This window comes from Sorex araneus, chromosome 3 (genome assembly GCF_027595985.1).
Source record: "Sorex araneus isolate mSorAra2 chromosome 3, mSorAra2.pri, whole genome shotgun sequence".
Lineage (NCBI taxonomy): Eukaryota > Metazoa > Chordata > Mammalia > Eulipotyphla > Soricidae > Sorex > Sorex araneus.
In genome coordinates this window covers 188,772,964-188,798,951 of record NC_073304.1, presented here as the reverse complement: position 1 = coordinate 188,798,951, position 25,988 = coordinate 188,772,964, and the positions used below count along the sequence as shown (strand labels likewise).

The 25,988-nt window shown below is 55.8% G+C and overlaps 1 protein-coding gene across 1 annotated transcript in view; it reads left to right on the top strand.

Annotated features, from left to right (window-relative positions):
• PITPNM3 (PITPNM family member 3) overlaps positions 1–25,988 on the top strand; it is a 91,402-nt gene that overhangs the window by 51,494 nt on the left and 13,920 nt on the right. The window contains exons 4-14 of the mRNA XM_055130595.1: positions 794–841; positions 14,951–15,027; positions 15,360–15,595; positions 17,815–18,004; positions 18,263–18,385; positions 18,799–18,983; positions 20,559–20,731; positions 21,895–22,065; positions 23,452–23,646; positions 24,076–24,224; positions 25,823–25,939. Of these exons, the coding sequence (XP_054986570.1) occupies positions 794–841; positions 14,951–15,027; positions 15,360–15,595; positions 17,815–18,004; positions 18,263–18,385; positions 18,799–18,983; positions 20,559–20,731; positions 21,895–22,065; positions 23,452–23,646; positions 24,076–24,224; positions 25,823–25,939 (1,664 nt within the window). The remainder of the gene's footprint in view (positions 1–793; positions 842–14,950; positions 15,028–15,359; positions 15,596–17,814; positions 18,005–18,262; positions 18,386–18,798; positions 18,984–20,558; positions 20,732–21,894; positions 22,066–23,451; positions 23,647–24,075; positions 24,225–25,822; positions 25,940–25,988) is intronic.

The following is a 25,988-nucleotide window of genomic DNA, read 5'->3' as shown; positions in this document are numbered from 1 at the left end:
ACTCACAAAAGGAAGATTCTCAAAAGTCCAGGGAGAAGGCTGGACTCTGTGTGTGTTTGTGTGTGTGTGTGTGTGTGAGAGAGAGAGAGAGAGAGAGAGAGAGTGTGTGTGTCAGTGTGTGTGCATATGTGTATGTGAGTGTGTGTATGAGTATGAGTGTGTTTGTGTGATTGTGTGTGAGTGCATGTCTGAGTATGTGTGTATGAGTGTGTGTACATATTGATAGAGACCCAGGCAGGAAACCCACCATGCATGGCTCAGACTGATGTCTTTTCCTTGTGGAGCTTCATCTGGGAAGAGGGAGTGACTGGTTAAACGGAGGTGACAAGGTGGTCCTTCCAACGTGGTGGCGACTGAAGGGGGGGGACAAGGAGGGTAAAGGGCCAGGTCTGGGTCTCAAGCTTGGGAGAAGATGATGTCTTTGGGGACATGGGAAAGGGGCGCTATTTCCAGGACCCTCACTGGGGTCACAGTGGCTGTGTGGTCTGGAAGCATCCAGAGCTGATGTCCAAGAGGCGGCAGGAGACTGAGGAAGAACATAGGAGAGTTCTGGGGAGTCGGCAGTTGTCGGGGCAGATGAGGGCCTCAGTGCTGAGATCAGAGGGGAGAGGAAGTTCCCAGAGGGAAGGGGCAGGAGTCAGACTCCTGAGGAGAGGCCCCATGTCCCCAGGCAGGCTGTGGAGTTGCTAAGTGTGATGGTGCCCAGGGCCCAGAGGGGTGCAGCTTGGCCAGAGATGCAGGGGCAGCACAACTGTGGTGGGGAGTCTGCTCACGTTTCTTCCCTTTTCTGCAGGAGAAGGAACCGCGCAGTGCACGTCCAGCATCCTCCAGGAGAAGCAGCGTGAGTTAAGCCTGGAGTCTTTGCTTGTGGACCTTTGGGTGGGTCCATGCTCCTTGAACCTGGGGCCTCTCTTGTCCACTCAGAGCCCAGAGGGTGGAAGATATTTTTGACATCTGACGTGCCAGCAGGCAAGATCACAAGGCCTGGGCCCACTCTACCACATAACTCGGGGGACCTGAGTCCCCCAAGTGAGAACCAGAGGGAGGGGCTTGAGATGACTGGGAGGCTGAGCCCAGCCCAGTGAGGGGGACCACGGAGGCCTTATGGGCTCATTTGCCTATGGGCAGCGTGAAAGGAGGACAGCGACGGGCTGCAAGCTCTCCTGGGTCTTGGCAGGACACAGCCTGAAGGAACCTCACTGGTGATGGATGTGAGAGGCCTCTCATTTGAGGTTGTGCCTGGGGTAGTGGCCCTTCTAGCTGTCACATAGGCCCCTGTGCAGGCCTGGCCCTCCCAACCCCTGTCCTCTGTCACTAGGCCTCTCTAGGACTCCTTTCGGCCCTCGTCTCGGGGGAAAAGCCTGGACTGGACCCAGAAATGTTGCTTTCTTGACACAGTGGCCTTAGGACATTGTCCTTGGAGATCTGTGGTAGATGCCTAGGACCACTGAGCCCCATGTCCGCAACAGGCAGGGTGGGAGAGGAGGCTGCATCTGGGGCAGAGCTGCACCCCCAAACCACCCTTATTTCTCTCTTTGGCTGTTTGAAGCTGGGGGGCAAGGGGACTCAGCCCACTCTGTCCACCCTCCCCTCCTCCGGCTCAAGCCTTCCTCCAAGCTCTTCCTTCCCTCCCCTGCAATCCTGAGGGTACAGGGTCTGTGCTGCCAGCTGGCCCACACTCACTTCCACCCTGATTAGGTGCCCAGACCCCCCGGAGAAGCTACCCCAGAGGAACGGGGTGGGAGGGAAGGAGGAGGGGGCGGGGGACTGGGAGGTGCATGTCTCTGTTGGGTATCCAGGCACAGGGGCTTCTGGAGACCATCAGGAGCCATGCTCAGTCTGAGGGTCTGTGTATGCCCACTGGGGATTTAGACTTATGAAGGTGGCTGAATGATGCCACAAAGCCAAAATCAAGGTCATGGGAGGCCAGCAGAGTGCAGGAGAGCCAGGCACAGAGCCCAGTGGGTGGGGAGGGCGGGGTGGACCGTGTGCAAATGGGGCGGGGGCAGACCTTGCTGGCCACACTCCTGGGAGGGTCTGTGTGTGTGTGTGTGTGTGTGTGTGTGTGTGTGTGTGTGTGTGTGTGTTTTGAGTTAATCTCTCATTGTTGGGTACCCAACCCTATTTAATTTAGGGTGGAGGATACAGTCTCTGCTTGGTGCTAAAGAAGGGGGCCAGGTTGTTTGATTTGCGAATGAAAGGCACAGTGAGAAAGCTTTTGTCTTAGGGAAGGAGTGGATGAACTGGCATAGGAGATCTGATCTCTCCTCATCAATGAAATGCTCCCCCAAGTGTCAAAACATCATAAAATAAAAGATGTAGTTGATCGAGGGGTGTCAGGAGTGTGTCTCAGCTCCGGAGCGTGAGAGCACCTCATGGCACACATGTACCTGCCAGCCCTAACTCCCTGGCACCATACACAGGCACCACAGAGCCCACAAGATGTTCAGTGCTCACACATGCTCGCTGAGAGGGCGAGTCTCCCCTAGCTTCCCACCTGGGCTCTGGATTCCAGCTGGAGTGAGGCTGCAGACCACTGCTGGGCCCTAGGTGCGACCATGGTTGTCTTTGGTGACATAAGAAGGGGAGGTACAGGGCACTCGTGGGGAACGGTCCCAAACACACCTGGCACTCCTGACAGGCAGGAAACTACCAGCCCGTGATGCCCGTTCCCCTGCTGCCCCGTTATAAATGTCAGCATCCATAGACTTGTTCACTTCTGCCATGAGGCTAGTCTTTGATAGTGACTTGCTTGTTTTTATTTTCATTCGTATTTGGGACCTCCCACATGGTGCTTTGTTCAGTGTCAGGCCTTAGGCTTCCCTACGGCTTGGGGCTTGCCATGCTGAGGATTTCCTGTGTCATTGTGGAGGTGCTTGGGGACCCTCAGGGCTGCAACCCAGGTTCAGAGGACCTTGTGGCACTGGAGATTAAGCCTGGGTCTGCTTCACTTTGTTTATTTTTATTACTTTTATTTATATATATATTATATATGTTTTTGTTTAGTTTTGGAACATTCCCAATGGTGCTCAGGGATTACTCCTGGCTCGATGTCATGGATCACTCCTAGTGGGACTTGGTAAACCATGTAGATGTCAGGAATGGCACCTGGGTCGACTGCATGCAAGGCAAGTGCCCTACCCATTGTACAATCTCTCTGGCCCCCAGTTTGTTTACTTTGAATCCCAAATTGGCAGAAGTCTGAATAAAACAGAAGAATAGCAAAGTTTGGCGTTTATAATGTGATGTATTGAGTATACTTCCATATATATGTAAGCTTATTTAATATTTGGTTTCTGAAGCCTCAATGAAAACATCACAGGGGGTTGCACCAAGGGTCTGGAACATGCTGGGGCTGGTGTTCTAGCACTTGAGCGGGGACCCAGCCCAGGTTCCCCATTTACTTGCTAGACTGCATTGGCATTTGCTGTTCCCTAATATCTTTGAGGCTCACCCGAGTGTAGAAGGATGACCAAAAGCCTGTTTCGAGAGGTCCTGGGTGAATAGAGAGCTCACCTGGGTACCAAGACCCATCCCTCGCACAGAGGAAGTGCTCATTGCTAACTCCTGACTTTCGATGGCCTCAGCACTGGGTGTGGGTGTGGAGGGTGCATGGAGGAGGCAGGAGACTGGACACTCCTTGTGTCCCCTGTGGTCTTCCCTTCCTTCCTTGGCCTGTGATGCCTCAGTGTCACTGTCACAGAGGCAATTGTCCATGACTCCGGGCCCTCGGCTTTCAGTGCTGGCATGGGTCTGAATATAGAGGAGGCCTCTCAGCAGCTTACGTACAGGTGTGAGGGGCAAGGTTCAGCCCGAGGACAGGGCAGGGGTGCCTGTTCTGGAATCTTCCCTCCTCTGTGGCTGCCAGGCAGCTTCAGTTGGGATTTCACAGGTGACCTGGCATCAGTACTCCTCCTGAGCTCCAGGCAGCCTGGGGTGCCCTTGGCCTACTGCTGGCTTGGTGCCGCTCTGCTGCTGTGTGACCAGGCTCCATCCCTGCCCACCGGCATTGTCCTGCCCTGTTTCCTCATCTCCTGGTACCCTTTGTTTGTGTGTCTCCCTGTACTGCTTGTTCTGGTTCCACAGCTTGCAGCTGCTGGCAGAACTTCCCGCCTGCCTGGCGTGGGGCTAGGGCAGGCATGCCACCCTCTCATGACAACCCTCGTTCCTCTTCTTCCTACCATTGCAAAGGGGACCAATTCCCAGAAACTGAGGGGGAAATCTGGAATCCTGCTCTTCTCTCCGTCCATCACCTGGCAGAGCAGCCCCTGTGAGCATGAGTCCTGCCTCCAGCCAAGTCCTCCCACACCGCCGCTCCTCTGCACCCTGAGCTTTCTCTGGTAAAGGTCATACTCTGCCCTTTCCAGGGATGGCTCGTCCCTCTCCAGGCTGGCCTAGGGGTCCCCAATCTCCTCTAGGCCTTCATCCAGAGAGAGACACCTGCCCTGGAGAGCACTAGGTCCTTCAGACCCCGAGCCTGTCCCGTGACTCCTCTCCAAGAAAGGATGACATTCGTCTCTTCCTTACCCTTGCCCAGCTGTGCAGGGCTCTTTCTTCCTCCCTGCTGTGCAGGGGTGTGGCGACCCAAGCAGAGTTTTCTCATAAGCTGATGGGGAAGCATGAACATTCTGTCTATCCCCATGGACAGGACACTAGCAAAGGACACAGCTGGGGGCACTCAGGGTCTCCAGAGCTGGTCCCTTTGACTTCTTCTGTGTCTAGCCCTAGGGCCAAGGAGTTGCCCACCCCTTCCTTCTGGGTGCACCCATGGGTGCAGCGCCATGAAAAGGCTGTGGGCTTGCCCAGTGGGGCCAGTGACCCTCCTCTTTGGCCAACAATCCCCCTCAGGGAGCAATGTGATGCCTTCACCACAGCCGCTCCACAGTGTGCAAGACAGAGATGCAGATGGGGCTGTGGAGTGGGGTGGGGGGTGGGTGCAGCCCCACCTGTGGGACTTTCTGGAAGCTAAAAGGAAGTACAGCCACATCACAAGGACAAAACTGAGCCTGAAGAAGCTTTGAGGGTCCTTGCACCCAGAGCTGCCGTTTCCCCTCCTCCTCCTCCTCCTCCTCCTCCTCCTCCTCCTCCTCCTCCTCCTCCTCCTCCTCCTCCTCCCTTTCCTCCTCCTCCTCTTCCTCTTCCTCTTCATCCTCCTCCTCCGTCTCATGTCTGAACTGAGCCCCCTGTCGTCCAGGGTCCACAGTGTGAGCTGGAGAGTTTTCCTCTGTCTAAGCTCCAGATTGCCGGAAAGGGGCTGCCCCAGCTGACCCCTCGTGGTTGCACGTCAGTGACCCCCTGTGACTGGGGGTGGCCTTCCCAGGGCCAGTTGCAGGGCTAGGGGGCTCTGTCCAACCATGCTCTTAGAGCTTGGGGCTCCATGGGACCCTAAACTTCCTCTCAGGCCCAGATCCAGACCTGATGCTGGTCCAGCCTAAGTCCCAGCTACCAATGGACAGAAGCTCTGTGCCTTGGGGTCCTGGACCGTGCCAACAGCCTGTGCCAGTTCCCAGACCTATCAGATGTGAGGGCATCTGTGGGGGTGTGGAAAGGGTGGGGGGGTGTGGTTCTTCCTCCCGCCCCCCTGCCTGAGGTCACTGTCCTGAGCAGCAGCACTGGGATAGTTAGAGGGGCTCCCCTCCTAAGTACCCTCAGCCCTGCAGCTGCCCTCTGTGCCCCCTACAAGGGGGTGCAGGGGGCCCTGGCCTTGGCTGGCCTCCTCGCCCCTCCGCCTGGTGACTGGCATCTTTTCCTGGCCTGTGTGGGCAGCGTGCTGCGCACAGCTGCAGTCGGGCTATATTTAGCTGCTTTAATGAGCTCAGGGTGGCAGACGTCCGCCTTGGGAGCGCTTTTCGTGCGTGTGTCCGCGTATGTCTGCGCTTGGTGAGACGCGCGCCATGCGCGTGTGTGCGTGTGTGTGTGTGTGTGTGCGCGCACACACACCTGTATCAATATATTTGTGTGTGTTAGTGTGTCTATAGGTACATGAGGGTGTGTGAGTGTTAGGTGCAGGGTCTGGTTGATAAGGCCACATACAGCTTCCAATACTGAGACGGGGTAGGAAATGGGAACAAATTCCTTCATTTATCCTTTTGAAAGATACTTCATGAGCATCCTTTATACTCCCAGCCCTGTGAGAGGGTCTGAGGGCAAAACAGAGAAAAAACAAAAAAAAAAAAAAAAAGAAAAGAAAAGAAAAGAAAAAACCCAAACCAAGCAGTCCCTGCCTTGAAGGATCTTACAGTCTGGGGGTGGAGGAGGGGAAGACAGAAATCCAGTAACCACAAACAAGGCTGCTAAGACAAGGTTCCATCCCAGCAAGGAGGCCAAGGTGCTGGAGGGGGGAGTGCAGGAAGGAAGCTGCGTACTGCAGAGGAAAGAACAGCGAAGCTGCTCTGAGAACTGTCTGGGTACAGGAACAAACTGGGGGGCACAGAGAGGGGAAATGAGGTGTTTGTGCACTGATCCGTGCAGGGAGGTGGGGAGCTGGTCTGGGCTGGGGGTGTGCAGAGTGGCAGAGAGGGGCGCAGTGGGAGAGAGGCAGGGAAGGAGAGGGGTCACAGAGGCAGAGGAGCGCAGGGGGAGAGGGGGACACAGAGGGGGCACGGCAGGAGGGGTGTCCAGGGGGAGAGGAGTATGCAGAGGGGACACAGAGGGAGAGGGGGACACAGAGGGGGCACAGAGGGAGACCAGGGAGCCTGCGGACATCACATGGGTCTTGACTAAGATGTGAGGAGCCAGAGGGGAGGAGGGGGCTAGCTGCTGGGATTCGGGGAGCTTTGCTGGGATCCAGTGTGTGGATTGGTCAGCTTTCTAGCAGGAAAGACTCATTAATGAGGGCAGTAAGCTGCGGAGGGGAGCTGCGGAGGGACTCTCGTCACAGGTGTGAGAAGGGCTACGGGCACCTGTGGGGCCCATACCCGCCTGTTGCCAACCCTGCAAGTCCCACCCTCCAGAACTACCCTGAGAGGCAGGTGACCCGTTGTCCCCCACCATCCCAGCCCAGGGAGGGCTCTGAGATCTCTTTAGAGCCCAAGAGAACCTCCCACTTTTTAAATACTTTTCTCCTGGGAACAAAAGGGGTTATAAAAACAAAAGCCAGGGAGCTGTGCCACAAACCTCCCTCCACAAAGAAGCTGGGGTAGGAAAGAAAATATAAATTAGTGTCTCAAAAAAAAAATTAGTGTCTCAGCCTGCTACATGCCCTTTAAAAAACGTTATTTTTAACTTGTCTTTTGAGTATGTGGCATATGTGCATGGTATAAAGTTCGAAAGGTACCAGAGGGGATATGTCTCCTCCCAGCCTCCAGCCCACCCATCACCGCAGCAGCAATGCTTTTGACTAGTTCCTTATAGACCATTCCAGAGATAGGCTCTGCATATATGAACATATTCATGCATATTCATTTATATATTTTTATATATGCCCCCACACAGATGGGAGCAGGCAGTGCACTCCATCCTGCACCTTGCCTCTCTCAGATACATTATCTGAGATAATCTTTGATGATCTCATCATCCTTTGCAATGGAGCTTCCTACTCACTGAGGCACAATTTTTCAAGCCACATCCCTAGTGATGGATGTATGAGTCGCGTGCTCTCTCTCTCTCACTCTCTTGCTCTCTCTCTCTCTCTCACTCTCTGTTTTTGGTTCGTATTTTTTTTGAGGGGAGGCACAACCAGCGATGCTTCGTTGTTACTCCTGGCTCTGTGCTCAGGGATCACTCCTAGGGAACTCGGGACCATATGGGATGGTTGGGATTCAAGTATGGGGTTGTGATAGTGTTCTTATCATACATATATAATACTTGCTTTTATTGTCTATCCAAGTGATACATTCATAATTTCATATTAACAAGTGTTTTTTGATCTGGACAGATAGTATAGGACTTAAGATGCTTTCCTTGCATGCAACTGATCCCAATTTCATCCCTGTGCTGCATATGGCCCTCTGAGTCATATAACTCCAAAACTTAAAAAAAAAGTGTTTAGAGGCCCAAAGAGATAGTATGATGGTCAAGCCGCTTGCCTTGTACATGGCTGACCGGGGTTCAATCCCTGACACCTCCTATGGTTACCTGAGTCCGCCAGAAGTGATCCCTGAATGCAGAGCCAGGATTAAGACCTGAGCACCACTGGGTGTGGCCCCCCCACCTGCATGAAATAGTGTTGAAATGTTTTCTTCCCTCTGCCTCCCATTTCCCCATCTTGGCGACGCTGTTTGTGATGACTGAGGGTTGCAGCCACTGGGCTCTGGTGCTCACCAAGATTGTGCTCTCACACCCCTGCTTGTTGGGGCCACACTTAGTTGAGACACATGAGTTGTATTTGTGGTGCTCGCTGGAGGCTGCTCCAGTGTTCACACCTGTGCTTCCCAGGGTCACACTGCCTGGCTGTGGCACATGGGCATTTTTTGGTTTAGTTTTGTTTGATTTGGGGGCCACATCTGGTGATACCAGAGCCTTCTCCAGGTGTACTGCTCAGGGGTCACACCTGGCGCTGCTTGGGACCATGGCTGTCCGCGGCCCAGTGCACATCTCTTTGAGTTGTGCTTGCTGGGGTCACACCCCGTTTTGTGGTGCTCACACAGAGCGGGCCACAGCCCCAGGGATGGCAGACTGCGGGGCTTCCATGGTTGCACGGGGTACATACAAGACACCAGGGGCTTGAGCCTACCACTGGCAGGATAAGCGCTATGGCTACTGCGTGGTTGCTGGGGGTCCTTATATTTGTGGCTTTTAAACAGTCGAAATATAGATTCACTAGAGAAAACCTGGAAAATGGAGAAAAGTAGAAGGTAAGAAAAAAAATAATGATCACTTACTGTCCCACCATTCAGGGAAAAATCACATTTTGGTGTGTTTCCTCCCAGTTCACCTGCCCACCCTTTGCCCTGCACTGGTTCTCACAAGGTGCCGGCTGGGGCAGTGCAGGTGGGGCCTACAGTTGCTGCTGAGTGGGTGATGGCTTTCCCCTGTGCTCGGTGGCATCCTCAGAGGGCTGTCCAGTCATGGAATAAGGGAGCCGGACTCTGGTGCCTGCTCAGCCGTCCTTGGTCAGAGCAGAACTGCTTTGCTTTGCAGTGTGGGCTCCTAAGGAAACATTCATTCAAGGGAAGATTTCACTGTTTTCTCATTTGTTCTTTTTTTTTTTCTTCCTCATTTTTGAGGGTGGGGAGGAGGCATGCTCCTTTGGTGGTGCTCAGGGCTTACTTACTCCTGGCTCTTTGCTTGGAGATCACTCTTGGCAGTGCTTGGGGATTGAATCCAGGTTGTCTACATGCAAGGCAAGCACCCTACCCACTGTCCTACCTCTTCAGCCCCCAGGTTTTACTGTTTTTAGGAAGCTCTAGGAGACAAGTACCTTATGGTGCCATCCTGCTGTCAGCTGGACCTGAAGCATAGATAGGGTGTGGGGGGGTGGGGGGAGGGGGTCACCTGGGAGTGAGGCCAGAGCCCAGGTCCTGCTGTGGTTGGCCACTCTGTAGTGCCTCCCTCCTCCCCATGTGCCTTTCACCTTCTGGAAAGCTCCCCGAACAGGGGCCGTCCTCAGCCAGCCGGCAGTGGGACTGGTGTGATTCACTGCTGAAAACCAAGCCCAAATCACGCGGCTTCTCTGAGGGATTGTGGAGACTCGGGGTGAAGTTGTGCCACTGCTTGCCTGGGCACTGGGCCACACACAGTTCTGATCGAAACGGGCACTCTGAAAAGCCAAATCTGCCCTCTGCAACATCCCCCTCAGAACAGCTCAGCTGGTTCTGCAGTGTCGCCTGCAGCAGAGAGGCCTGGACACACCACGGTACCCTCTCCTCATGTCTGAACGTGCGTTGCCTGGTTCTGATTTGGAGGTCACCCAGCCTTGCTGGAGGTAGAGAGGGTGCCAAGGTCCCCCCTGCCTGGGCGGTTCACTCCCCACCCAGACTCTCCGTGGCCTGTGTCCTTCGTGTGGGTGTCCCTGGGATTTGGGGCCACAGTCCAAGTCCCCTGAGGACTTCTGAGAGAGGCTCTGGATCTTCCCAGCTGTCCCAGCTATACTGTTCGCATCCCTGTCCCCAAAACAAGAAAGTGCCACCAAGGCTCCTCCCCAGAGAGTGTGAGTTCAGGCCACTCTGAGCCTCCAGGTATGACAGAGCAATGGGTGCTTCTGTGGTTGTCTCTCAGCGTGTGTCCAGTGGCCTCAGTCTGGTCCAGTTCTGCTAGTGGACCCCAGAGGTACCCATCGGAGATGGAAACTGCCAGGGGCAGATATGAGAGGGAATCGAGTGATTAGTTTTAGCCACTGGCCTGCACCCCTCAGGGGTCCCAATGACTGGACAAGAGAAACAATAATGCTTACACTCTTTGGCTAAACCAGGTGACACGTTGCTTTGGGTGCGGAGTGCGTGGGTGACCAGCTTGTCTTTTGTCTCAGGAGCACTGTGGTGCACTGGTAATTAGACGGGTGGAGGACGATTTGTACCTCTACTAGGCTGTGATTAAGCCAAAATAGGCTCCATTCTTCGTTGGCAAAAAATGCCCTGGTGTTCAGGGCAGGGCCTGGTCTTGGGGCCTGAGCTGGCTACTTCAGTGCGGTCACAAAACATTGTCACAAAATTAGCTGTGCACTTAGTACCCCCCAGTCTGTTGAGGGACCCAGCACTGGGCCTGGGTGCTGAACTCAGTCTGGCCGGTTAGAACTCTCCTTTCTCCTCTCCCCAAGAGGCTGGTCTGGTGGCAGCACATCCCAGGGCACTAATCCCAGAGATCAGGAGGAGGTGAGAGACTGCCTGGAGCTGAGGAGAGTGGAGGGGATGCGGGAAGCAGCCCCACCTCCAGCCAGGCCACCACAGTGCCCATCTGCCAACCAGTCTTGTGTCCAGAGCAGGGCATGGGCCCCAGGGGAGCTGCTGCAGGCAGGCTAAGGATGTGGGCGCTCTCTGGGCCATCAGTGAAGGTGTCTGCAGCCCCATCTCCTGGAGCGAGAGCTGGGTGGCTGGGAGATGGTCAGACCCTCATGTCTGCCCGAGACTCTGAATCAGAGTCTCACTATGGTAATTCACAGCCATCACAGCCTTTAACTCTGATCACACTGCAAGCAGATGGCGCCAGCCCAGTAGCTAGGAGCCGGCCAGGGCCCAGGGAGGAGCCGGAGACAATTGTATGGAGGCAGCGGTAGTCTGGGACCTCTGACCATTTCCATTGTGGGCACTGCATGGTGAGCCTCCATGCGTCCTGGATGAGGGTGAAGATGATAGTGATAATGACGATGGTGATGATGATAATGATGATGATGATGATAGCAGCTATTTCTTACGTGGCATTTACTATGTTCACAGCCTAATGTACACTCTTTGTCTAGACAAACTCATTTCTCTGCAGCTGGCAAGATAGTACAGTGGGTAAGGTGCTTACTTTGCCATGGCCAAACTGGATCTGATCTCCGGCACCCCATATGGACCCCTCAACCCTGCCAGGAGTGATTCCTGAGCACAGAGCCAGGAGTACCACTGGGAGTGGTATAAGCGCATGCGCGCGTGCACACACACACACATTGCACAAACCCAAAAGTGAAACAAAACAAAACAAAAACCCCAAACAAAAGCAACTCATTTCCTCTTCATTGCTACCCTACGACCTATTTTCTTAAACTGTGGGTCATGAGCTATATGGAGTTGCAGTGATTTATTATCAGTAAAAGTTTTGTTTATTGACCTATTTTATATACCTACATATATTTTATATACTATGTCACCTAAAAATTTCTCAGGCAAAAGGGTCTTGAGTGGAAATAGTTTAAGAAGTCCTGCAATAAAGCAATAAACCCATATTCTGGATGAGGAAATGGAGGTATAGGTTGCACAACTGGTAAGAGCCAAGATTGGAACCCAGGCACTTTGCCTTCTAAATTCAGGTTTTATCCAGCTCCTTCCTGCCCCAGTCCCCCAGGCTCTGCACCTGGGTCCTCAGCTCCGGTTGCTCCCAGTCTGCCTGCCCTGAGCTGATCACGAGGAAGCTCTTGGCCTCGCCAGATCCGCTGTCTGCTGCTGGCAGACAGCCCCACCTGTACTGCAAAGAGGACAGGGAGACCTGGGCTTCATTCTCCCTCCCTTCCTTCCTTCCCTCCCCTGTTTCTCTCTTCCTTCTTCCTTCCTTCCTTCTTTCCTTCCTTCCTTCCTTCCTTCCTTCCTTCCTTCCTTCCTTCCTTCCTTCCTTCCTTCCTTCCTTCTTTCTTTCTTTCTTTCTTTCTTCCTTCCTTCTCCTTTCTTCCTTTCTTTCTTTCTTTCTTTCTTTCTTTCTTTCTTTCTTTCTTTCTTTCTTTCTTTCTTTCTTTCTTTCTTTCTTTCTTTCTTTCTCTTTCTTTTCTTTCTTTCTTTCTTTCTTTTCTTTCTTTCTTTCTTTCTTTTCTTTCTTTCTTTCTTTCTTTCTTTCTTTCTTTCTTTCTTTCTTTCTTTCTTTCTTTCTTCTTCCTTCTTCCTTCTTTCTCCTTTCTTTCTTTCTTTCTTTCTTTCTTTCTTTCTTCTTTCTTTCTTTCTTTCTTTCTTTCTTTCTTTCTTTCTTTCTTTCTTTCTTTCTTTCTCCCTCATCCCCTCCCTCCCTCCCTTCCTTCCTTCCTTCCTTCCTTCCTTCCTTCCTTCCTTCCTTCCTCCTTCCTTCCTTCCTTCCTTCCTTCCCTCCCTCCTCCCTCCCTTCCTTCCTTCCTTCCTTCCTTCCTTCCTTCCTTCCTTCCTTCCTTCCTTCCTTCCTTCCTCCCCTGTTTCCCTCTTCCTTCTTCCTTCTTTCTTTCTTTCTCTCTCTCTCTTCTTTCTTTCTTTCTTTCTTCTCTCTTTTTCTTTTATCTTTCTTTCTTTCATTTCTTTCTTTCTTCTCGTCCTTTCTTTCTTTCTTTCTTCTCTTTCTTTCTTTCTTCTTTCTTTCTTTCTTTCTTTCTTTCTTTCTTTCTTTCTTTCTTTCTCTTCTTCCTTTCTTTCTTTCTTCTTTCTTTCTTTCTTTCTTTCTTTCTTTCTTTCTTTCTTTCTTTCTTTCTTTCTTTCTTTTCTTCTTTCTTTCTTTCTTTCTTTCTTTCTCTCTCTCTCCTTCTTTCCTTCTTTCCTTCTTTCTTTCTTTCTTTCTTTCTTTCTTTCTTTCTTTCTTTCTTTCTTTCTTTCTTTCTTTCTTTCTTTCTTTCTTTCTTTCTTTCTTTCTTTCTTTCTCCCTCATCCCCTCCCTCCCTCCCTCCCTCCCTCCCTCCCTCCCTCCCTCCCTTCCTTCCTTCCTTCCTTCCTTCCTTCCTTCCTTCCTTCCTTCCTTCCTTCCTTCCTTCCTTCCTTCCTTCCTTCCTTCCTCCATGCAGTATTGGGGGTTGAACCTGGGCCTCTGTGTGGAGTGGGCCTCTGTGCATTGAGCCGTGTCTCTGACTTTGAGGTGCCCCTTTCCTTTGTAGAGTGGGACCACCTGCAGATCTGAAGGAAAGGGAAGCTTTTGGTCAAACGTGTTTTTCTGTTGGGCAGGGGACATTCTTAGCTGGGTTTACATGCCAGCTTCCTCGGTCTTAGTAGCTGTGTGGCTGGCGCAAGTAATTTGGGATGTTTAAACCTCTGTTTGCTTATCTGTATGGTAGAGCAAATAATAAAACAATCAAAACTCTATAAGATGGAGCAAAGTAATGGGGGTAATTGTGGGATTGATGAGGTGTTACAGTAAAGCATCCAGTGTGGGGAATTCGATGCCTGTTGAGTTAGACGGAACCATGGTGAGGGCCAGCCCCTTTCGGGCCAGCCCAGGGAAGGGTGAGGGGATGTGGAAAGAAGCCAGGGGTGGAGCACCAGCAGGGGCCCGATCTCAGAACAGATTTTCTTCCTCCACCTCCAAGCCCAGACCTTCCATCATGTAGGGAATGATTTCCTGTCTGTGGGCAGCAGCTGTGAGCTCCTAAAGCAGTTACCTTGACCGGGTGAGCTGGTTGAGGACAGCCGGTCAGAAACGTGCTTCCTGCTGAGGAATCTCCTTTGAATTCATTATAGATGCTCCCCGGGGACTCAGAGTCTGAGTCGGGAGATGGTGACTCACACACACCTAGGCAGGGCTTGCCCCCACCCCCTTATCTCTGGGAAGGGAGATGTGGGGGTAGGAGCTGGGCAGGGGGTGTGAAGAAGAAAGGGCCAGGACCTTGTCTGGAACCACAGGCTTTTAGAGAGAATGAGCTTCCTGTCACGGAAGCAAACGAGGGCTCAGTCAGGCACAGGAAGTAGGATCCGTGTCTAGAGGAGAAAGGAGTGGGGTGAGGGGTGCTGGTTGATGGAGGGATGCAGTCTTGTCAGCCTGGGAGCTGTCCCTGGGGGTGTCTCTCACCCAGACCCCAGCAGTGACCTTCAGGAACACGGGTGCTGGATTAGGAGCAACTTCTCTCCGCCCTTGTGCTGGCTCCTCAGACTTGGTTCATGTCTGGCTGTGGTTTGAGAAGTCCGAGGGATGATGCCAAAAAGCATTTCCTGGAGAAGCTGAGACAGACAGCTGGGAAGTGAGGAAACGCTTCTCTGGCAGAGACTGATTTCCAAGCGTGGCCCCACATTAAGGACCTTCCTGTACCCCGGACTGCGGTCCCCTGAGGCCAGGCCTTGCCATTGATCACAGTAGCTAAAAGAAAGTTTATTCAGCTCCTGAGGTTGTTTGTAGAGGAAGGCTTGGCCCAAATTTCCACTCCTGGTGGAAGCGGAAATCATCTGACAGCACACATTCTGCTGATATTGCTCCCAGGAAGAAACGCAGGATTCTAGGGACTGCCCCCTATAACCCCGCCCCCCACCCCCCAAAGGGAAGGTCTTCCTGCTGGTCTTCCTTTCTGAAAGGAGAACAGAGGTTCAGGCGTGAGTGGGCCAGAGCCGGGGGTAGACAGTGCTGCCCCGTGTCATTCTCGAAGCTCCTGTCCCGCCTCACCTGGAGCAGACCTGTCTGCTGTGAAGCCTGCAGACACCGAGGCATCCTGTTTTCTCCACAGGAGAACTGTACCGTGTTTCCCTGCGAAGACAGAGGTTCCCGGCCCAGGGAAGCATCGAGATCCATGAAGACAATGAGGTGGGCCGGGTTTCTGGAGATTTCCGGGTGAGCCCAAAGCCCGCCGCCAGGTCTCCACCCAGCTTTCCACTTGCCGCCCCTGGGCAGGTCCCTGTCCTTCTCTGGCTTCAGGCACCTCTTTGAATGAGGTCTTTGGGGAGCTTTCCAGCGAGGGCGTGGAGGGTGGGGCACTTGGTGAGGATGCCCAGGACACCTCCTCCTGGGGAGGGGAGGGCTCCCAGACTTGGTGCTCAGACAGGCTGGCCTCAGTGGCCCTGAGTGCATGGGAGTCTCCGGATGTCCCCCGCCCCATCAGCCTGCTGCTGTTCTGTCCCCGCTCATGTCCCTCTCAGGAAGGCTGTCCTCAGCGCTCTTGCAAGACGCATGTGCTCCTGTTGGTGCTGCATGGGGGCAACATCCTGGACACAGGCTCGGGGGACCCCTCCTGCAAGGCAGCTGACATCCACACCTTCAGCTCGGTGCTGGAGAAGGTCCTGCGGGCCCACTTCCCTGCTGCCCTGGGCCACATCCTCATCAAGTTCGTGCCCTGCCCTGCCATCTGTTCGGAGGCTTTCGCTCTCATCTCAAAGTAAGTCCCTCTCTGCTGTCTCAGGACTGCTGGGGTGGGAGACTGACCCTGACTTGTGATTCAGGGTCACTGTGATGCAGATGCTGACTTGCTGTTTGGGGTGGCTGGTGCGCAGGTGGTACCTGCTTGGGCTTCTCTGGGGTGCCAAGCATCCCTGGAGGGAGGTGGGCCATGAGCACCCGGGCCATTTGCATGATGGCCAAGTCCTCCAGGGCCCATGGCAGATCACACCTCTTCCTATGCCCAGAGAAGGAAACTGGGATTTAAGAGGTTAAGCAGCTGCCCCACAATTACTTGTAAATGGACCCAGGAGACCAACCTGGGTGGAGTGCTCTAACTGGTGGCCCTGAGCACCCAGGACCTGCAGAGAGCCAGGGAAGACTTCGTGGGGGAGGTGACTTGAAAGTGTTTCCAGAGTAGCACAGCAGAGTAGAGTAAGTGGGCTGGGGTTTGAATCCCAGTTGTTCCTCCTCCCCTCCTTTACTTTCTTTCCTGATCGTAAAATGGGGGTGATTGTGGTTCTGATGGCTTCCTAGGGCTTCTGTGAGAATCCTGGGAGAATTGTGTGGGTAAGCCTGGCACTGTGGGGCCACAGAGAGAGTGCCTGGGGATTAGCTGCTGTGACTCTCTCAGCGGGCATCAGGCAGCAACGCTCCCCTGGGGCTTGTTCTTTATCCAAACTCTCCCTGGTCCCCTGGGGATAAGACAGGGAATCTAAGGTCCTGTGGACCACCTGGGGAGGTCCTGCCCCCTGTTCCTGTCAAGCCAGCTGGAGACGGGAGCCCAGATCTTACACAACCCGAGCAACAAGGTGCTGAGCCCCCAGTGAGTCATGGTGGGTGGCTGCGGGGGGCTGGGGGGTCTGGAGGGAGCCTGAGGTGCCCCCTGGCGAGAGAAAACAGAGCCTCTGCCCCGCCTCTGCCCGTCTGCTCCCAGGCTGTGCACCGGCCAGAGCTCTGTCAGGGCTGGAGAGAGAAAGGCGACTGGCCAGTAGCCCCCAACCTGGCGAATGGCCCACGTCTCTTGGGTGATTTGTGTTAAGCCCCAAGGCAGCAGGTCCAGGTCCTGGGCTGTCTGAGTCTGGAGGGGAAGCCCTGAATCTGTGCCTTTGTCACTGTTCCTGCTGCAGCTTGGCCTTCGATCTGGGGCCGTGGAGGTATAGGCGGCCAGCAGTGCGGGAGAGGGGCTCCTTCCGAATCACTCTCAGGACCCCCTCCCTCACCGCCCCCAGCTTCTCTGAGCCCCAGAACCTCTGCCCAGGCCTCCTCTCAGCCCACAGAAGGTGCAGCTCCTTGAGGGAAGCGCATTCCTTCCCGGCTTGCCAGGCCCATCCATCACCCCTAATCACGGCTGGGAGGAACTTTCTCAGCTCATTAAAGCCTCCCCCTGCCGCGGAGCCTGTTTCCTCTCATCTGTGTTCTCTGCAGATGAGGAATGGCTGTCAGCGCCTGGGCCTGCATTCTGCTGGTCTCGGCCACCTGTGGCTGCCTCCAGGTTCCAGAGGGCTCCTGGGCAGGCTGAGTGCAGCTCAGGGCCATGTGCAGTTTCCTGCTTGGCTGTCAGGGGCACAGCCAGGCTCAGAAAGTGGGGATGACAGCTGCCAGGAGCTGGCCTCCCACAGACCTCAACAGGCCTGGGAGCAAGAGGCTTCCTGCTGGGGAGACAGAGAAGTGAGGGCTCAGGTGCTGAGACCCACCAGGAAGCCCCCAGCCCTTTCTAGGCTCACAGAACTTTCTGCAAAGTCCACGGAAGCTCTGGAATCCCCCGCCAGAAGACCAGTCCTAGCCTGGTCCCTGAGGCGAGGTAACCGATGAGCAGGACTTGTGCTGGGACTGTCTTCCATCTGCAGCTTCTCCTCAACCCACTTGGAGGCCTAGGTTGAACCTCACCTCCTCCGAGAAGTCTGCCGTGAAGTGGGCCCACCCTGGTTCACACCAGGCTTCCCGCCCAAGGCGGTGGACCCTCAGGGTCACACAGAAGAGGGCAGGCGAGCATGGGTGTTGAGAGAGACCCCAGGCATGGTAGGGCCTTGGGGGTGTCAGCGCAGCCTGGCTCCCTGTCTGTCCACCTGTGCTCCCCGCCCTGGGTTCCCGACTGTGCTTCCTTTCTTGTGACTCCTGCCTGGGTCTTCCTGAAGAGACCCCCACCCAGGGCCTGGCCGCGTGCCTGCACACACACCCCTCCTGAGCCGAGCGGCCTGACTTGGCCCCTGTCTGCAGCCTGAACCCCTACAGCCACGACGAGGGTTGTCTGAGCAGCAGCCAGGACCACGTGCCCCTGGCCGCTCTGCCGCTGCTGGCCATCTCCTCCCCGCAGTACCAGGAGGCCGTGGCCACCGTCATCGAGCGAGCCAACCAGGTCTACGCAGAGTTCCTCAAATCCCCAGATGGGATTGGCTTCAGTGGGCAGGTAGGATGGCTGGCCGTGCCTGCCCCACCCAGGTACAGGGAGGCTGTGGTCTGTGGGGATCCCACCAGGACGGGAGGGCCCAGAGCTCCGAGCCCCCAGGAGGCCGTAACAGCATTGAGTTCTCCCTTACTCCGCAGAGAGGGCAGCTAGGACTGAGGAGCTGAGTTCTGATCCCGGGCCCATGACAATCCTCTGCCCGAATATGAGCCCAGGCCCTGCTCCCCGCTCACACCTGTCTTCTTGCTGTGCCTCCCCCAGGTGAGCCTCATTGGAGACTGCGTGGGGGGCCTCCTGGGCTTCGATGCCATCTGCTACAGTGCCGGGGGACCCGGGGAGAGCCCCGGCAGCAGCAGCCGGAAGGGGAGCATCAGCAGCACTCAGGTAGAGCCCAGGTGGTGGGAAAGAGGAAGAGGGCTAGCCCCGGGCACCCCCACTCCACCCTGGGGGAGGAGAGTTTCTCAGGGGAGGTGGCAGATGGGGGCCACAGATGACAAAGCATTGTCTGACAAGCCTACAAGAGCAGCAAGTTTCATTATCACAAGTGAGGAAACTGAGGCACAGAACAGGTTGATTCAGGGACCAGAATTCCAACAGATGGCTGAGCACCTGGGCCATCGGAGATAGTCCTGTGCCGAAAGCAGCACTCAGTCACACTGTGGCTTCTGCATTCCTTTTGGATGAAGTATTGCCCCAAACATCTGGGAGAAAGGAGACTCCCTCGTGCCTGGGGATGGGCAGGGGCTCACCCAGGCCCCAGAGACCAGTTTCCGCACATCCTCTGCTTGGTCCCGAAGGACGTGCAGATTCTGGCAGAGGAGGAATGCAGCCTGGCCGACACCAAGCGTCTCAGCAAGAGCAGCATTGATGTCTCTAGTGTGTTGGAAGATGAGGAGCCCAAGAGGCCGTTACCACGGAAACAGAGCGACTCCTCCACCTACGACTGTGAGGCCATCACCCAGCACCACGCCTTCCTCTCCAGGTACCTTCCCCGGGCCCTGCTTCCTTCTGCAGAGGAGCCAAGACCCTAGGTCAGGGCCAGGTGGGAGGCCTGCGACTGTCCACATGACCAGGCGCTTCTATAGCAGCCCACCCATAGTGCTGAAATGCCAGGTCAAGGCCACCCCCCACCCCCCAGTGGGGGCTTCACTCTGTCCCTGCTCCACAGTAAGTATTGCAAGCTCACTCTGGTGTTTTTGAAAATATATATCTCACCACCTAGAGGGATCTGCTGGCAACATTTGCCAGTATTTTCCTTCAGTATATATGTATTTTACATACATTTCATAGTTTTTACTTTAAAAAGTTCTCTTGTTGTGATTCCTCCCTCCCCCCCCCCACACACACAATTCAAAGTATTTAGCACAAATCATTATTTTTTTGTTTGGAGCGGGGAGGAGTTAGGGGTGTACATCCAGGGGTACTCAGGGTTTACTCCTGGCTCTGTGCTCAGGGATCACTCTTGGCAGGGTTTGGGGGACCATATGGGGTGCCAGGGACTTGGCACACATTCTTAATAATATTCATTAAGTGAATCGATGTCTTAATTCCAGTAACTGACTTTTCCCAGTTCCTTGCGGTTGTTAAGTAGCCCTTGAGTAAACATCTTGGTGCATAAACAGAGAAGCACATATGAGGTTATTTCATCCTGATGGAGTCCCAGAGGAGGAATGATTAGGTCAAAGGCACTGCATATTTAATTATTGGCTATATAAAGAATTTTCAAAAAAAATTCTTCAGAAAAGCAATTACCTTCTGGTCAGGGTTCTAAGGTTGAAGGTAAACATTTCTGGTTCATCCTTGAAACATCCTTTAAGACAGCCCCACATTAGGAGAGTCACAAGAAGCTGGAGGCTTTTGGTCTCTGGTCCAGGCCAGCTGGTTTTTCCCTCTGGTGCAGGAGCAGATGGCTGCTTCTCCAGCAATTAAGTAGTTGGCGTGTGCTGAGGGAGCCTGCGTACATGAAATCTGTATTGTTGAGCAGCAGTGTGCTGGTCCTCGCCAAGATGCTCACGCTGCAAGGCGCAGGCTGCCCGCTTGCACCACCCTCAGACCCCTGGACTCTTGCTCTGGTGGGGCCAGTGGGGGGGGGAAGGGAGGAGGGAGGAGGTGGTGCCCACACTTGTCAATTATTTCTAGATTTTCTTTTCTTCTCCAACTTGCATCTTCTTCGAGTTTGCATTTAGTGCATGGGTCAGTGCACTGCTCTAAACTGTTCTGAAATGTCCTCTATGGGTCGGGGAGCTCCCCAGTTTGCCTGCCCGCTCTCAGCTGCCTGCTCTGGGTCTATGGCTAAGCAGTGGACTTGAGCAGTGGGGACCTGACCTGGCAAGGGATGAGTTTCTGAGTCTCACAGGTTTCTCTTGAAGCCCTGCCTCATCTGTAGGAGAATGGGAAGTCCAGACTGCACACATGGGCGGCAGCAGATCGCCTGGAAGGATGCTTTCTCTGGTGGCAGAAGTGCTCTGCCACAACCCTGTCCTGGAGACGGCCGGTACTTCCGGCTGCCATGCCAGGTGCTTCCCTAACCAGCCTGCTGCATCTTCTTCCTCTGCAGCATCCACTCGAGCATGCTGAAGGATGAGGCAGACCCCCCTGCCACGGGGGGACCCCAGCTCCCAGAGGTCAGCTTGGGCCGCTTGGACTTTGATGTGTCGGACTTCTTCCTCTTTGGCTCACCCCTGGGCTTGGTCCTGGCCATGAGGAGGACGGTGCTGCCTGGGCTGGATGGTGGGTACAGTGGAGGCTGTGACCCAGAGGCCTTTGTGGCACTAGGACAGGTCTGGGCTTTACATAAGGATGAGCGAGGTGGGAGGGTTGCAGGTGGGGGGGGGGCTGAGCAGAGGAGGAAGGAGGTGGGGAGAGGCCCTGGGAGGGAGCCATTCCTTCTCCTGATGGGCAAGGAGAGGCTGTGTGCAAGGACGGAGCTGACACTGTCCCATGTTCCTGGCCAGGCTGGCCCCAGTTGTCCAGCTGTCATGCCCTGGGAAAGAGACGGCCTCAATGGTTGCCTGGTTGTACCTGAGCTCTCCTTGCCTGGTGCCTGGGCACAGCCCTGCCATGGGTGGGTCTCATGGCCTAGCCTAGCTCAGTGCCTCTGTCTGCGCAGAACCTGCTGCCTTAGCGCCTGTCCCGCCTCTAACACACACTGACGCAGTGTGCACCCATCCCGGGTCAGCAGGACTTTTGAGGGATCAAGAGACTGGAGGCATCTTGGAGACCAGCAAGTCAGGGCTCCTCAAACATCGGTTGCACCAAAGCTTACCAACCACTGACAGTATGAGCAGATGAAGAGGAAGGGGCTCTGGATGAAATGTGTGTGTGTGGGGTGAACCCCACAACCGTCCTTCATGTTACTAGGAATACTGGCTCCCTGTGTGCTGGACTGTCCAGCACTGGCCTGCAGGGAGAGGGGAGACCCAGGATGGTGAGATCCCTGCCGGGGGCATGAGAGGAGGGCTCAGGGCTCAGTGGCCTTCCTGGGGCCAGAGGATGGGGCTGCTGGGACTGAGCGGGGACCGGGGAAAGGGGCCGCTGTCCTGGTTCAGGGACTGAGTGGACTTCACAGGCCGGGGAGCAGCTAAGTGCAGAGGGGAGTGGAAAGGAATTTGACCAGTGGGGCCAGCAGGAAGGGAGAGCTTGAGAAGGGCCAAAAGGAAGCAGCCAGCTGGTGGGCCCCTGCCGATGTGCTGTGGGGAGCTGATTGGCAAAAGGCCTCACATGCCAGGTGCACCCGATGGCTTTGATCCAGGGACAGAATGGGGCGAGGGGAGGTGGGAGATCATAGCGGAGGAGCTGGCTTGTGACCACTGCTCCAGGGAGCCTTCTGGTGTGAAGGGGGCAGGGACAGTGAAGGAGTGAAGGCTTTCCCCAGCGCCCTCCCCGCCCACCAGCCTTCCAGGTGCGTCCGGCCTGCAGCCAGCTGTACAGCTTCTTCCACTGTGCGGACCCCTCTGCCTCCAGGCTGGAGCCGCTGCTGGAGCCCCAGTTCCACCTGGTACCACCCGTCAGTGTGCCCCGCTACCAGAGGTTCCCGCTGGGTGACGGACAGTCCCTGCTGCTCAGTAGGTCCCTGGGCTGCGGGGGCGGGGAGGGGACCTCTCTGTTCTGGCCCTCTGTGCCAGGCGCCTGATGAGGTGGCTCTGTGCCTGGAAAGAGCTTGTCTTGAGGCTGCTGTGTGTTTATGTGTGTGTTTGTGTGTATGAGTGGGTGGGGGTGTGTGTGTGGGGGGTGTGGGTGTGTGCTGGGTATGTGTGTATGTGCTCTGTGTGTGTGTGTGTCTGTGTGTGTGTGCTGGGTGTGTGTATGTGCTCTGTGTGTGTGCGTGTGTGTGTGATCTCTGTGTGTACTAGGTATGTGTGTATGGTTATATGTGTATGGGGGTTCTGGGTGTGTGTGTTGGGGGTGTGTGTACATGTGTGTGCTGGGTATGTGTGTATGTGCTCTATATGTGTGTGCATGTGTGCATGTGTGTGTGTGCTGAGTGTGTGTGTGATCTGTGTGTGTGTGTTAGGTATGTGTGTGTGGTGTATGTGGGAGGCTGTGTGTGTGGTGGGGGTGTTGTCTTCTGCTGTGAAAGGATGCTTTGCCGAGGCATTTGGGCAGGAAGGGAGGAGCTAGAAGAAGGGAATCATCTGGGGGAAGAGACAGTGGTGCCAGGGCAGGCGGGTCTGTAAGGGGTGGTGGGCTCAGGGCCCAGTGAAGTGAGCTGGGCATGGGCTGGGGCGACTCCCGGGGGCCTGCACTGGCAGGGCCTTGGCTCGTGCCCCAGTGGAGACTAGGCGGAGCCTGTTCAGAGGTCTGGACTGGATTTGGGGGTTCTCTGTGTTTGTGGATTCTTCAGAATTAAATCTAGCACTGCACTCCTGCCGTTTCAGTGGAAACAGTTCTCATGGTCTTGCTTTGTCAGGAGCTCCCAAGGAAGAGGCTCTAAAGCCTCTCTTTCCCACCCTCACATGTGTCCCAGAGGCGCCCCAACCCTTGTCCTTGGGGGCTTCCTAATTCCCAGAAGAAACTCCATTTGCTTGGAGACTTAACCACCAGCCTTCAGGGCTCAGGAGAGGAGCCTGTGGTTATGGGCCACCTCCTGATCTCTGCCAGTGCTTTGGTGACAGTCTCTCAGAGGCAGTGTCAGCAACTCTGCTGGGGGCGGGGGCGGGGGTGGGGGTAAAGTGGTAGGGCCCCTGGGTCAGGCCGGCACAACAGCTTAGGAGGTGAAACCTGACAGTGGACCGTGGTGAAGTCCTCAGAGCAGGGTGGGGGTGAGGGAGAGGGCTGGGTCACAGGGTGGGGGTGAGGAGGGGGCTGGGTCACAGGGTGGGGGTGAGGAGGGGGCTGGGTCACAGGGTGGGGGTGAGGAGGGGGCTGGACTGCGGCCTCCCAGGGGTCCCCCCAAAGGGGCAGCTCTCGGGGCTGTACTGCTTGGCCCTGATTGTGAAATTGCCCCCCAGCGGATGCCCTGCACACCCACAGCGCCCTCTTCCTGGAGGGCAGCGCCCGCGGCAGCCCCCCCCTTCTGGACGCCCCCGCTTCGCCCCCTCCGGCCCCGAGGTCCCAGCGCCCGGGGCGCAGGCTGAGCCAGGGCAGCTCCCACAGCAACAGCTCCGAGTCCTCCGACAGCCTGGCCCCCGTGGGCGCCTCCCGCAGTGAGTGGGGGTCCCCGAGCCCTGCCCAGGCCCTGGGGGTGGGGAAAGGAAATTGAGAGAAACTGACCTGACTCCGGACAGGGAGGTCCTCATGTCTGACCTGGACCTGGCCGTGACCCTCAGGCCTAGACTGAGCAGTGGTCCGGCCTCCGGCCACTGGCAGCCCCTGCCAAGCAGCACCCTGGGGTGCAGGACAGTGAGACTCCGCGTCCCCCCTGCCCCAACCCAGGCTTCCCTGGGGCCATTTTGCAGGATGGGACCTAGAGTACCGCAGGGGTGGGAAGGTGTAGGGGGCAGCTACTCCCAGAGCTCATGGCGAGCTGGCAGCTCTGGACCCAGATTTGTGCTCCCTGGCCAGGGGGCTCCATGTCGCCCTAGTTGAGGCTCCAGACGGCCCACGCCATCCTCACGCCCCTCTCACACCTGCAGTCACAGCCAAGTGGTGGGGCACCAAGCGCATCGACTACGCCCTGTACTGCCCTGACGTGCTCACGGCCTTCCCCACGGTGGCCCTGCCCCACCTCTTCCACGCCAGCTACTGGGAGTCCACAGACGTGGTGGCCTTCATCCTGAGACAGGTACTGCTGCCCCTTCCCACTGCAGCCCTGCTCCCCCCAAACCCACGCCTGCAGAAGGGGCCCACCCTGCAGGCCTGCTCCCGCGTGGGGGACATGGTCAGACAGTGGGTATCAGGGAGACGCTGGGGACGCAGTCGGCGGCTGTCAGGGAGATGCTGGGGACACGGTCGGCGGGTGTCAGGGAGATGCTGGCTCCTGGCTAATGGCCTGGTGCTTTCTAGAGAATTAAATAGGAACCAGCAGGCGACAGTTGCCACGTTTCTGCTGGAGACTGAAGGGCAAAGTGCCTGCTCCCCTGTGAGCAGAGCAGAGAGGCCTGTGGTTAAGGGCTGAGGGGTGGAGACAGGGCCAAGGGTGATGTTCTACGGGGTGCAAGGAGGAGCTGTTATGGGTGATGAATAGGGAGAGACTCCAGTGGACTGTATTTATTTATATGTTTATTTTGGTTGGGGGCCACACCTTGCAGTGCTCAGGAGTCACACCTAGTGGGGCTCAGGGGACATATGGGATGCCAGGGTGTAAACCCAGGCAAGGCAAGAGCCTTAACCACTGTGCTGTCTTTCCCACCCTGGGCAGTGTTTAGAAGCCAAAGGCCATTAGGAGGCAAATATAGGAGCCCAGCAGCATGGTGGCAGCTTGGGCGCTGAGGGCGGGGCGGAGGATTGGCATTGTGGTGACAAGACATGCTGATGTGAAGTGAGGAGAGGCCCAAGTGTCTGCGGCAGTGCCGCTCACTGGGACAACAGGGCTGGGCTGAGGAAAGCCGGGCTTGGGACCTGGGGTGCATGAGACACTGGTTAGGGGCTGAGGAGAGTCCAGAGTTGAAGGGTTGCTATCAGGATCAGCAGGATCAGGCTGGCATGCAAAGACAAGGATGCAAGGAGGCCAGGGTCTGAGGACACGGCGAGGCGCCCCAGAGGAGACCGGGGTAACCCAGAGAGGGCAACTAGAGTGGACCTCTGAGGTGGGCGGCGGGGACATGAGAAACACAGGTCAGTGGGCAGGTGGCAGAGGAGTGCCTGGGGAGTGTTGCTGTCAGACAGCAGAGAAATGCAGAGATGGTACCGAGAGTAAGGAGCTTGCCTTGCATGCACCCAGCCCTGGTTCGATCCCTGGCACCTCACGTGGTCCCCCGAGCCTGCCAGGAATAAACTGTGAGCACAGCTGGTGTGACCCCCTCCAAAACAAATAAATAAAGATGGTGCTGCCTCAGTGCATTTGGATCCTTAGAAGAATGACCCAGTGGAGAGGGTCTAGGCGGTACAGGACTTAGGGGGGGCGCCTAGAGGGGCATCAAGCTTGAGTAGGAAGGGCAGCAGAGGAAGCTGCAGCTAGCCCTGGGGAGGGGATGTGGGTGGAGGCGGCTCCAGGGAAGAGCCCGTGGGAGACTGTGACTCCAGCTGTCCGGACAGGTAGACAGGGAGGACCCGGGGCTGCCAACCTCTGGTGACAGGAGGTGGGCTGTGGGAGGAAGGTTCCAGGATGGGAGATGGGAAGGCAGAGGGAGGGCTCGGCTGGCCAAAGCTGGGGCCTTGACAGCCTGGCAAGGATGGAGAGAGACAGTGCAACGCCCGCAGCCCTGCCCTGCCATTGCCCAGGTGATGCGCTACGAGAGTGTGAACGTCAAGGAGAGCGCGGGCTTGGATCCCGCAGCGCTCAGCCCTGCCAACCCCCGAGAGAAGTGGCTTCGCAAGAGGACCCAGGTCAAGCTCCGGGTACGTGTGATAGGCTGGGCCCTGGCAGGGGCGGGGGAGTGCCCCTGGG